Below are 13626 nucleotides of genomic sequence, written 5' to 3'. Positions count from 1 at the left end.
TTAAACAATCTAATAACATGAAATCACAATGAGATTAAATTTTACATGAAGTTATGAACATGAATCTATCATACTTATTTCATTTTCAATTATTCATAAAGAAAACACATAACATATGGGCTTAAGTCGAGACTGACCTGAATGGGGATGATTTTGCTATGAAGTTTTTACAGCAGATGTTAATTCTCTTAAAAAATTTAGCAATTTTCGTCTCTCTCTCCCTTGTGTCCAAGTTGAATATTTTATAATAGTTTTCTCACAGATTTTATTATTCAATTACGTGTCTTCTTCCATTAATATTTTATTTTATCTTTTTCATGCTGCAGGGATTCCTTCCTCAATTGAGGAAGAAGAGAGAAAAACTTACAGAAAAAAAGAGAGAATCTTTGTATGGGTCATTTCAAGAGGGGTATTTTGGGAAAATAGATTACTATTGTGGTATATTTGTTTAAGTTTTAGAATGAGTGACATATATGTATACACGGTAAAAAAAAGGGTAAAAATTTCAACTTACTTTTTAATAATAACCCTGTAGGAGTTTTGTGGCGGCATTTTGTTGTCGTTTAGGTGTTAGTAAACATTCAATAAATTTCCTTTTGAAATTTTATAGGATAACTAAAAAATGAAATATTAAATTGGCCAAAGGACTATTTCCCACCCAAAGTATGTTTTTTATCCAAATTCTCCTCCCATTAACTTTGAAAATTTCATTTACCCATCTATGAATCATTAAAATTAACTGAGTCCATTAGTTATATCATCCCCCCGAACCCCTAAAAGTTAACAATTTCTCCTTAACCAAAGTTTTCAAAAACTGTATTTTTCCTTTAAGGTTTCCAAACTTTCAGATCTAATTTTTTCGGTGACAACCAATGATCTCGAAGCACCTACTCTCTCTCTCCGACGACCCCTCCTTTTGGTCATACATCTTTCGATGCCATGTGATGTCGTCTTTGACGAAGACTATTCATTTTCATCTCTGATAAAGATAAATCGTTTTTGTTCATAGACGAAGACAAATCGTCTTTGTTCATAGACGAAGACGATTAATCTTCATTATAGATGAAGACAGTTCGTCTTTGTCTTGACGAAGATGCATCGTCTTCATCGACGATGACGCTAAGGAGGGGGAGACGTCACATGGTCGGAAAGAGGAGATGCCGAGGAGGAAGAGACTTCATCTAGAGATCATTGGTCATTACCGAAAAATTCAATCCAAAAGTTTGGAAATCCTAAAGAGAAAAAAGTTGTTTTTGAAAACTTAGGTTGGGAGAAATTGTTAGTTTTTAAGGTTTAGGAGAAAAAAAATAAATTTAAATTTATTTTTAATATTACAGATAAAATAACGATTTTGACTTGAAACCGTTTTTTTTAACAGTCTATAGGTGGGTAAATAAGAATTTCAAAATTAACAGGGTAAATTTGAAAAAAAAGTATACTTTGGGTGGAAAATAGTCCCCCGGCCTATTAAATTTAATAAATTAATAATTTTGTAACTAGGATAAAAAAAGCATACTTTACGTGGGAAATATTCCTTTGGCCTATTAAATTTAATAAATTAATAATTTCATGTTCCCGTGAATTTGCCTACACATACAGGATCGGATATCGACTTTTAAAATCATTTTCTGCATATCTCAATTTGTTTTTTATTTATATCCGTTTCACCCGCACCTGTTTTAACTTGGACCTCACCACCGGCCTGGTCCACCCATTTTCCAAATCTCAGAGTAGTTGAGGCCATATTCTTATCCATTACATTCAAATTTAAATAAAAAAATTTAGCATGGAAATCTCTTTCTTAGCGATGGTCAGCTACTCACATGCCAATGCCAATCTGTATTGAAGATACGTTTGGTCACGGTTCCTCTAATTTGTTGTTTAATTTTAGGCGTCAGTTAAGTTCTTCTCCATAACAAATATAATCCTAAATACTATTATAAAATAAATTAAGGCCATTTACCCGTTTTCACTAGTTTGTAATTTGAAATGAATTTTAAAGTATTATATCAAATATATTTTGCAAAAATTAAAACATTAAGATATAGCTTACAATTTTAATTTATAATTTAATTTTTAAATCACAAATAAAAAAGATGTTATATTAAGATAGTATTTTTGCTCTCTTCAATTAAGTCCAACTCTTTTCAATCAGATCGAGCTCAAACCTAAGATTGAGCTCAACTCTCCTCAAATTGGCTCAAGTTTGAATGAGAACCTAAAATAAACTCAAATTAACCTAAGATTGATCTTAACTTAATTCAGATTTAAACCTAGTTATATCCATATTATAGTATTTTAAATATTTGTACAAAATCATAGATAGAAATCAATCAAAATGATTGGTTTCTTAGTTTTAAAGAAATTTAATTTGAAAAAACTACATCAAGTTTCGATTTGAATCTTAATTTTTTGAAATTATTTTAAGTCACAAATCTTGCCTAATTTTGTATTAATATTAGCGGAATATGAGAGACCGTATAGATGTCATGTGTGTAAATTACCTTATCTAAAATTAAATGTATCATATTTTAATAAGATCGATTAGGATTCATCTAAATCCCACTCATTTCTTATCGTCTAAATTAAAAGAACAAAATCATCTATTTACATTTTATCAGTATATTTTATGCAAAGTATAAACAATAAAATTATATACAGATATTTTTTATATACAAATAAATATGTATAATGTGTTATTATATGATTGAATATTTTTAAATTAATAATAAAAAATAATCAAATTATATAATTATATATCATACTCTTAAAACCTTCTAATTAATTATTTATTATAATATATATATATATATATATATATATATATATATATATATATATATATAATTCAATTTATATATATCTTTTAAGGTCAAGTATGAATCCACATAATGCTCAAAATGCCCTTACCCCAAACCTTTGATCAGGTAAACTAACACCTTTTCATGTAAAATTCTTCACATTCCAATCTATAAAAGTCACTGAAAAATGGTTAAATATGTCACATTTGAAACATGTAAACACTATATTTAGGTAAGATTGCCAATTTTTATAAAATTTTTTTGCAAGTAAGTGAGTATGAGGAATAACTCATAAGTGGGTTTGCAATTTTTGGGTCATAATTTTGATTGGATTGTATCTTTAGGGATGCAAGTTAACCTAAAAGATTAGCACCCAAAGAGGAACAATATTATCAAATCACATATTTTCCCATGTAATCGGGTGATTTGATATGATAATTTGGTATTATTTGTTTTCTTATCATAATTTTTGGAGAGAAAATGACATTTATATATTTTCCCGGTTGGTATTTTTTTTTTTCTAAAGATGTTAAGTTATAGTGATAATTTGTAGTTGAAGAATTCAATAGGGGAGTATTTGTGATTTTCCCAAACCTTTGAGCTCTTATATTATTAATATTATTAAAAAAAAACTCATAAAATTAAAAAAAAAAGTTAGTAAAACTGGTGAAATATTAAAACAAATAATGAAATGAATGAAAACATAATTAAAGTTGGTAGACATTGCATGGTAATAAAAATTTATAATTTGTTGAAATTTTGTATTCTAATATTACAAGTTTAATCTTAGGTCGGCCTAATAAATCATGTTTTGGATATTTTATGTATATATCAAGTTAATTATGTGTTATTATTGGAGTTATGTTGCTTAATATATGTTTTATTTAGTCATCTAATTTTTGTCATAACATATTTAATATCTTCAAAAAAATGATTTAATGTATTTTAAATAAATTTTGTAAAAGTCCTCTCTGTTTTCAAAGATGCCGGTTTACAAAGGGAAGTGAATTACGAAATGTTCTTTTTTAGTTCGAATAATATTTTATTACTAAAAAAAAAAATTATTATTAAGATATATTATTTTAAAAATTATTGGACATAAATTAATATTGTATTGAAAATATTAATATATATATATATATCTAATTATTGTATTTGATAAATAGTAATAAAAAATATTAATATATTATTTTATTTAAATGCTTTTAAAAAACTATTAATTGTTAATTAATATTGTGTTCAGTTAAAATATTTTATGTTATAAAATATTTTTCATGCTAATAATATATTAGAATCTATTTCATGCTGTCAAATAATACAATTAATTAATTAAATTATATTTTTTTATTTATCATATTGTGAACTAATGAACTATATTAAATTTAATAGTTAGGTTGTTTATAATTTTAATTGAAAATACAGTTAGCTTTATTCTAAAAAATTTAATAAATTATGCTAAATTTATACTAAAATTAAAATTATTTTGATAATTTTTAATATATAAAATATAAAAAATAATTAAATTATATCTTATATTATATATCACATCATTTTAATAATTATTTGATAAACTATATGAGCAATATTATGTGTACCTATTTTGGGTACATAAATATATACACATTCATATGTGTCATCATATGATTGGTTATTGTTTTATTCTTAATTCAAAATCATCCAATCACATGATGATACATATAAATATGTACATATTTGTGTATCTAAAGTGGGTACACATAATTTTATTGAAACTATATATCATAAGATATATCCGATAAAACCAATAAATATTTATTGGTTGGTGATGCCGAATTTTGTGCACTATCGAGAAGTAGACAAGATTGGGCATTGCACAAGAAAATGGTGTTGAATTGAAGTGGACAAGATTATCGATAAAACCAATAAATATTTAGTGGTTGGTGATGTACGTTTTTTCCTAAGAATTCAAAATGAAATAGGAAGGTGCTTTCGTGAAAATAGGACATCATTGGTTATGTTTGGAAACAACAACACGAAGGAAATATACCAAGTCTTGCTCCTCCTGCTTATTTTTGGGTGGAAGTCTTTTATGTACATTTGGGTTTAACTTGTTATAAATATCACAACCCATTCTAATCTTAGAATTTGTCGCTTCTTTGGGGTCATAGATTGAGTTTACCAAAGAGGAACTTGAGTCAAAATATGTTAATATCCATTAAATACAATTCGTTTTATTTTAGAACTTATTGATGCTATAAAAAGCAATGAAGGTAGAGTCTTAGAACAAAGCAAACTCGATCCATGTATTAGTTGGTATTAGTTATAGGATTGGCAATCCAACCCATCTCTTTCCAACTGGAAAAAAGATTCCTCAATAAAAATAGAGACAGAGACAAGAATAATTAAAATTATCGTAATCAAAGGTAAAAATTGGGATGATGATAGATATATCACAAATCCATCTACTCCCTAATTTGTCCCTTTCTCTGCATATCTTGTAACCCCTTAAAAGTTTAAAATTATTACCTATATAAGCTTTGACATCTAATTAATATATTTTTTTTTTTTTTGCGGGAATAAGAAAAAATAATTTGTCTATGGGGATAAGAAGAGGAAGGAGAGGAAAACTATTCTCATTGAGAGAGGACGAAGATTCCCCTCATCTCTGTATCGAGGACAAGATTGGATGAAGGAAGGTTTCCCTTACGAGAAAGGGGACGAGGATTAGGGTATTTGACCCCTCCCACCCCTTTGTTATCCCTAGTTGGTTACTTGGAGTTTTTTAGTTAAGGAGAATTTCTATCTATAGGTGTTAAAATTTTGGAATAAGACTATTTTTTGGAGACTTCAAATGTATCTCTCTTTAATATAATTTCCATGAAATCTTTTTATAATAATGAGAGTTCGAATTATGTTCTTTAGATTAGACATATCAAATGTGTCAAGTTGACTCACAGTTTAACCTGAAGTACAAAAAATTGACCCACCTTAGAAGGGCATGTCTGCTATTATAGTAGGTTATATCTGACCTATAGGCTTTTTAGGTCGTGTTGTGGGCTTGCGCATCAGGCCCACAAGTCGACCCATCACTATTCATGTTTTAATAAATTTAAAAAAAATTTAAAAATTTCGTATTAAAGCTACTGGCCAAGCCACTGGTAGTTAGGGTTTAAAATTATTTAATTATTTTTTTTCTATATAAACTCACCCTCCCCCATTTTTTAAATCACATACATCCAACCTAATTTATCAATCTTTCATTCTCCTTCTACATTTTTTTCTTTCAATCTCTTTCATATTCAATATTTTCTTTATTCAAGTTTAATATTTCAATCTCAATTTTTCTCTACATTTTATTCATTCAATTTTTTAATTTTTAATTTATGGATGCCGCTACAATGAACTTACTTGCTATAACTACATCTTCGTGACTTACCTTATACTTGAGCCTAGACAATTATATTTTATACGCTCCATCAACAAAGAGAACCAATTAACTTGCGTGCCTGAATTTCAAATAGTATCACTCATAATTTTTATTATACCTATAATTGTCACTATTCCCTTGATATCTATTAACAGTATAATTTCTTTTTTGTTTTTATAATTTTGTTAATTAGTGTTTTTCTTCAAGATATTTTCATGACGAAAAAACTTAATCTATTCCAAATGGAAGAGGTGTGCAAATGATTAAGAAGACTTAACTGATTAGGAAACTACATCCATTCCTCGATTAATTGATTCTACAAAAGTGAAATTAACTTAATCATTCGAATGCCTTTTTCATTTAGAACATATGAAGTATTTTCATTATCAAAATATTTAAAAAATAATAATTAATAAAATTGTAAAAACAAAATTAAAATTAAGTTGTTAACAAATATTAATGGAATGGTGATAATAGTATGTACAGAAAAAATGCAGAGCTACTATCAGCCAATCCCTCACACAAGTTATTCTTTTTTTTTTTATCGTTAAATGTACAAAAAATAGTTGTTTCAACTTAAATGTTGGGTAAGTCAACAACACGTAATTAGAGAAAATAAGTCTATTACGGTGTCATCAGTAAAATAAAAAGTTTTCTTTAATTATATATGATAATTAGTAGTAAGAAATGATTTTACATCAATTGAAAATATAAACAAAATGTGATTTGATAGATCGACTTGTAATATATGATCTCTGATTTATTTAATATATAAACTAACCAACCCATGGGCCAACACTTTAAGGGGGCGATTGGTTAGAGTTTTTTAAGATTACCTTGATAATCTATCTTTTATTCCCTTGTTTGGTTTGTCAGTAATAAAATATTACAGTAATCTTCTATTACCAATGCTGACGTGGCAGGTAATATAGGTGGTAATCTGATTACCGCCTTCACCTTAGGTATTTAAAGATTACTGAGGTAATCTTGAGTTTATTATAATTATATTATAATTTATTAATTTTTTGAGATAAAAATAAATTTATTTTTAATTAATATGACAAATAATATAAAAATATTTAAAAATAATTATATTCAAGGGCATTTAAGTAAAATAATTTATTAGTAATCTTTTATTACCTTTAACCAAACATAATAATTATTTATATCTATCAAATTTTATCAAATACAGTAATCATTTATACATAATAATCTTCTAAGTAATCTATCTTCAAGATAATCTTTCTATTTTAGTAATAAAACATTATTTAAATCAAACGCCTCCAAGGCCATGCATAAGTTGGACCCTTGGACATTTTAAAGTTCCAACATGGTCCAAGCCTTATGTTTTTATTTTGCTGGCCTGGCTCAATGAATTGTGTCAAAGCCAGCTTGCCTGACTCATTGGCTTCTCTACTTTAGATACAAAAAAATCAAAAGACAATTTGGGGGCAATTTCATAATTGTCTAAGATGTGTCGGGAGCCAAAATAAATTAATAAGCACTAACAAAGGGCAAAAAAGTTAAAGATGTTCCAAATAGAGGGTATGACTGTGATTTCTGCAAATCTTTCGTGCAAATTTGTAATTTAACCTTAAATTAATTAAAGAAATAAAAAATCTATGAAATAAAAGATAGACCTTGTGACAGTTTCACAGTAAGGAACACCAACCGCATTGTCCGCACCATGACCCACGAGAATCGACTAAAGATACCATCACGGACTTGAATGCCATCCTTACAAGACAGACGGCAACCGTTAGAAGATGAGAGATAGCGCAAATGCTGATGCATCCCACCTGGACAAATCGCACAATGACAAAGAAGATGACTAAATACAAATTAAAAAAAAGGTTAAAAAAGAAAAGGCAACTGCCAGCTCAAGCCTTTCTAAGACACCCACAAAAACATGAATAGTGTCAGTTTAATCAGCAGTTGTGTTCATCTTTTGCTTGTGTTGTAACTGCGGAGAAGAAATGGCGACTGATATTGCGGTGATTCAAAGTGGGTCAGTGAGCACTGGATGCTGCAAGCATGGACCGGGATATGCTACTCCACTTGAGGCCATGGCTGGTCCTAGAGAGAAACTTATCTATGTTACTTGTGTTTACTCTGGTATTCTTCTTTAACAGCTTTTAAATTTTGCTTGGTCGACTGAGATCTTTTTGGTTCTGTATTTTGGAAATTGTTTTTGTATCTACTGATTTTGAAAATTTGGTTTGCAAAATGCAAAATCTAATGGGTGAAGCTTCTTTTAGCCTTGATTGACTTGGTTGACAGAAAACAGCAAAGGAATAAGAGTGTTAAAGAGTTTTAAAGTAAAAATATTTCTCGTTTGTCAAAGTTCTTTAGCCTTTATGAATTGCTCTAATCAGTTACTGGCAAACAAGTAAAAATGTCTTAACTGGGTTCTCATCCTCTTTTTGTCAGACTAACTATGTTAATTGCAAAGTATTATAGTGAGTTATTAATGGTTCAATTTGTACATAGGAACTGGAAGAGAGAAGCCTGATTATCTATCCACAGTGGATGTGGATCCTGCCTCACCTACTTTTTCAAAGGTCATCCACAGGCTGCCTATGCCATATGTTGGTGATGAACTCCATCATTCTGGCTGGAATTCATGCAGCTCTTGCTATGGAGATTCATCTGCGCAACGGCGTTTTCTGGTCTTGCCTTCTTTAGTGTAAGAGAACCACCACTTTTCTTTTTCTTGGGGGATGGGCAATAAGAGAACTGGAATTATCTTGTTAACTTCGTTCATATGCAGAACTGGAGAACATTTCCACAAAGAAATGCTAATCTAACCATCAGACGATCCTATATATGAGACTTTCATCTTATTCTTTGTACAGTTATAATATTAGTACATTAGTCAATTTAAAATTTGTATTACTTTTTTTTAAGATTATAATCAGAAAATTTTGGGTACTTGATTAGGCATGCTACAGATACTTCTTTCCTAACGAAAGAGTAAAAGAAAAAGAAGAAAGAGAAGATTGTTCATTAAAAGCATAGATATATCACTCACTTTGATAGTTTTTCTTGACAACTAGTTGGTACTTTGATTTACATTTAGACGATGAAGCTTATACTGAAAGGGCCACTGGTTTCTCTTTGTTTTTTCTGTTCACTCAACTGTATTGCTTTGGAAGAAGTGATATAATAGTACAGTTTAGATGCTTCTTCATGGTTTCTTCTTTTGTGCTCTTGTGTAGAGATGATGTCTGATGATCTACCATTTGTCCTCTTATTTTACTTAGAAATTGAAATAAAATTTATTTTGATTTTGTATGCCTTTTACTTGGACTTCAAAGAAAAATGTAGTATTAATTTTCAAAATCATTTATATTGATTTTGCAAATTTTTTTATCCATTCTACAGGATAAAAGTGCCTTGACTGCTTGTTAAAAACAACGTATATCAATTTTGCTTTCATGGGATTCCCTACTAGGAACCATCTCTTGAGTAGATTCTCTAAATTTGATTTGAAGTTGTCGAATTTTGTATGAAATCTTCTTTTTATTTTTATATATATTTTTTGTTCAGATCTGGCCGCATCTATGCTGTTGACACATTGAAAAATCCAAAGGCACCCTCTTTGCATAAAGTTGTTGAACCTGCAGAAATTGTACAAAAAACTGGATTAGCATATCCACACACAGCCCATTGCCTGGCTTCTGGTGATATAATGGTGTCATGCATTGGAGATAAAGACGGAAATGCTGAGGGAAATGGTTTCCTTCTTCTTGACTCAGAATTTAATGTGAAAGGAAGGTAATTCAATGTTGTTGATATGACTCTTTGTTGTGTTTTGGTTGCTTCAAGCTGGTTTGAGCCCTTTCTCACTATGATTTTTTCACCTGTTCTTTAATTGATTTGAATTGTAATGTTCCTCAAAAGTGATTTTGCAATCCACTTGAAACATTTTAAAAAGATGGTAATATTTTGACTATAAAATTATTGCAAAATCATAACTAAGATTGCATTGTGCACCTTGTACATTGTTTCAGAGATAGTATGTAACTCTCTGGGCTTTTTCTTGTACATATTTGGCAGGTGGGAGAAACCAGGACATAGCCCTCAATTTGGCTATGATTTTTGGTACCAACCTCGACATGAAACAATGATCAGCTCATCATGGGGAGCACCTGCAGCTTTCACCAAAGGTTTCAACCTTCAGCATGTCTCAGATGGTCTCTATGGAAGGCATCTGTATGTATACAGCTGGCCAGAGGGTGAACTAAAACAAACATTGGATCTTGGGAGTTCCGGACTCATTCCCCTGGAGGTAATTTTTATAAACAAGTAGACATCTTATTCTTTTAATATGCGACTTCTGTTGCTATCAATTCATTAATTTTCTTTTCATCAAACTTATTTTGCAGACAAGGTTCCTGCATGATCCCTCTAAAGATACAGGGTATGTTGGGTGTGCCTTAACAAGTAACATGGTGAGATTCTTCAAAACCCAAGATGGGTCATGGAGCCATGAGGTATATAAATAAGTATTTCTATGCTTGTGCATTTTTGGAAAATGTGTGGTTTTATATCTGGTATATTGTCTTGTTATAGCAGTCCAGTCCTTGGCACTTTTAACATGTTGAGCACTTGTGCAGGTGGCTATATCAGTGGAACCATTGAAGGTGCAAAATTGGATACTTCCTGAAATGCCTGGACTTATAACTGACTTTCTGATCTCTCTTGATGATCGATTTCTTTACTTTGTGAACTGGCTTCATGGAGATATCCGACAGTATAACATTGCGGACCCAAAAAATCCTGTATTGACAGGTCAAGTATGGGTAGGCGGGCTGATTAAAAAAGGAAGCCCAGTAGTGGTCCTGAAAGACAATGGTGAAACATGGCAGGCTGATGTTCCAGAGATCCAGGTTTGTGTGTTTTCCATTGTAATGATTAGTCTCTATGTTTGTACTCATGAATTGTCATGAAACTGAAAGGGTCCATCAATCACCTCAGTTAAATTAGTTGCTGCAGGATAAACAAGTTTAGGTGCTTTATACATGATCTGTTTAGCCCCTAAAAGAGAAAAATAGTACCAATTTCATGACAGGAAATTTAGATTCGCTTCTTATGCTCCATGCTCATCACCATTTATTTTCTCACCCCAAAAATCTTTTTACTTAACCCTTTATATCCTCACCCCAAAAATCCAGTACCTATTTCATCACAGGAAATTTGGATTCACCTTTTATGCTCTTGGTAATCGCCCTTTATTTGCTCACCCAAATATCTTGCCGATTATTATGACAGTCTTGTTTCTGTAGCCGTGCTTTCTGTTTTCAATACTCAAATCATGACTGAGCATATTAAGGAGGCTGTGTGTTCTTCTCATTGCCCAATCACTTAAGTGCAGTCATTAATGGAAAGCCTTTTCATTTGATTGCGTAACTTTCCAGGAAGCAGTCTTTCATATGTTTCTGTAAGTGCTCATGCATTGATCTGCAAGTGGATTGTGTCCAACCATCCAAACAGATGGCTGTTCTGCAATGCATCATTATGCAGTTCAATGTTTCTAACAAAATTATTATAGCGGATAATGCTATACATTATTTTCTTTTGGAATTATACATTTTTCTCCCCAGCAAGCACTTCCTTTACTGTATATGTTGTAGGCACTCATTCAACTTACTCTAATGTTGTTTTTGCCTACTGATATACTTTACCAGGTATGAAATGATGAGTTTTAATTTTTTTCTTTATAGGGACATCAATTGAGAGGTGGACCTCAGATGATACAGTTAAGCTTGGACGGGAAGCGGCTCTATGTTACCAACTCACTTTTTAGTGCATGGGATCGCCAATTCTATCCCGATCTCATGGAGAAGGGATCCCATATGTTGCAGATTGATGCTGATACTGAGAAGGGTGGTCTTGCTATAAACCCCAACTTTTTTGTGGACTTCGAAGCTGAACCTGGGGGTCCTTCCCTAGCCCATGAGATGAGGTATCCTGGTGGTGACTGTACTTCAGATATATGGATTTAAGCATCATGTTGAGGCAGGCAGATTACAAATTGATGCTAGTAACTAAAACTCAAGTCTGCTCCACTCTGTAATTGCAGCTTCACATCAGCTCAGATTGCTGATTAATAATCCTGCTATATAGCAGTTGATGCTAGTAATAAAAGATATTTTCTTTAACATTTCAAGTTGAAAACAGTAAAGGAGTTGGGCTTTGAAGACACAAGGAAAATCTTTCTGGCATGGATTTTCTACAACTTCTGAGATACAACAAAGTGGATAAATATGATTTTAAGACAACACTAGAATCTTGATAAATCAATGAGATAAGAGGTCAACATATTTAAAATTCATCAGAATAAGGAAATAATTTTTCTCAATAAAAATAAATAAAATCCTTAGAGAATTAGAAATAAACATAGGTGTTAAATTATGTACTTTTCAACTACAATTCTAGTTAATAAATGCAAATAAATTTGTGGTGACTTATTTTTTTAAGGGAAAAAAAAGAGAGTAGTGAAGGAATGGTAGTGATTTTTAGCCCATCATCTCTCACTTTTAAATTCTAAATCTTCTAAATCTTTGAAACTGCTATAAATTTTAAATAATTGAAAAGAGAATTGACAGAAAGATGAAGGAAAGATGACTGACTGCGACCGGAGTAATAATCAATATATACATATAAATTACAAAATGAAGAGAGGAGGGGATATTTATACTAGTTTTTGCCACCTCCAATCAATGAGACAAGACAATTTTTCAAAGGCCATTTAACGCATGCCACCGAAAGTCAATATTGTCTGCCCAAACACATTATCTTTCATGGCTCATTTCCTTCTTGGGTGGAAATACTATCTTCACAAGTGGCAAGTCACCAAAATATCTGAGGGTGTTTGGTTTTGTGAATATTTTATTATTAAAATTAAAAAATTAATTTAAAGATAAATTATTTTAAAGATTATTGGATATAAATTATTATTATATTTAATAAGATTAGATAAAAATAGATAAATATAAATAGTTATTGTGTTTGATTAGAGATAATAAAAAAATATTAATATATTATTTTACTTAAATACCCTTAGATATAATTATTTTAAAATATTTTTTTATGTTATTTGTTATGTTAATTGAAAATAAGATTATTTGTATCCTAAACAAATTAATAAATAAATTATATGTTATAATAAAATTACGATTATTTTAGTAATTTTTTAATATTTAAAGAGAATGTGGTAATCAAATTACCTCTTATATTATCCACTATATTAATATTGGTAATAAAAGATTACTGGAATCTTTTATTATTTATAAACCAAACAAAGTAATGTAAGTAATAATAGATAGATTACTAGAATAATCTTTAATCCCTCTCAACCAAATGCACCCTTAAGGCATTCCCACATCAAACTTGTTTATGTGGTAAAAAATCCAG

The 13626-nt window shown here is 30.1% G+C and overlaps 1 protein-coding gene across 1 annotated transcript; it reads left to right on the top strand.

Annotated features, from left to right (window-relative positions):
• The first annotated feature begins 7885 nt into the window (after window positions 1–7885).
• LOC123221597 (selenium-binding protein 2-like) lies at window positions 7886–12379 on the top strand. Its single transcript, XM_044644450.1, has 7 exons — window positions 7886–8322; window positions 8698–8893; window positions 9757–9984; window positions 10267–10498; window positions 10596–10703; window positions 10827–11099; window positions 11934–12379. The coding sequence occupies exons 1-7, from the start codon at window positions 8184–8186 to the stop codon at window positions 12213–12215; spliced, it is 1458 nt and encodes a 485-aa protein (XP_044500385.1). The 5' UTR covers window positions 7886–8183; the 3' UTR covers window positions 12216–12379.
• The last annotated feature ends 1247 nt before the right edge of the window (window positions 12380–13626 follow it).

Source organism: Mangifera indica, chromosome 7, assembly GCF_011075055.1.
Source record: "Mangifera indica cultivar Alphonso chromosome 7, CATAS_Mindica_2.1, whole genome shotgun sequence".
Lineage (NCBI taxonomy): Eukaryota > Viridiplantae > Streptophyta > Magnoliopsida > Sapindales > Anacardiaceae > Mangifera > Mangifera indica.
The sequence above is the reverse complement of the archived record's forward strand: the minus strand, read 5'-3'. Positions and strand labels throughout refer to the sequence as shown.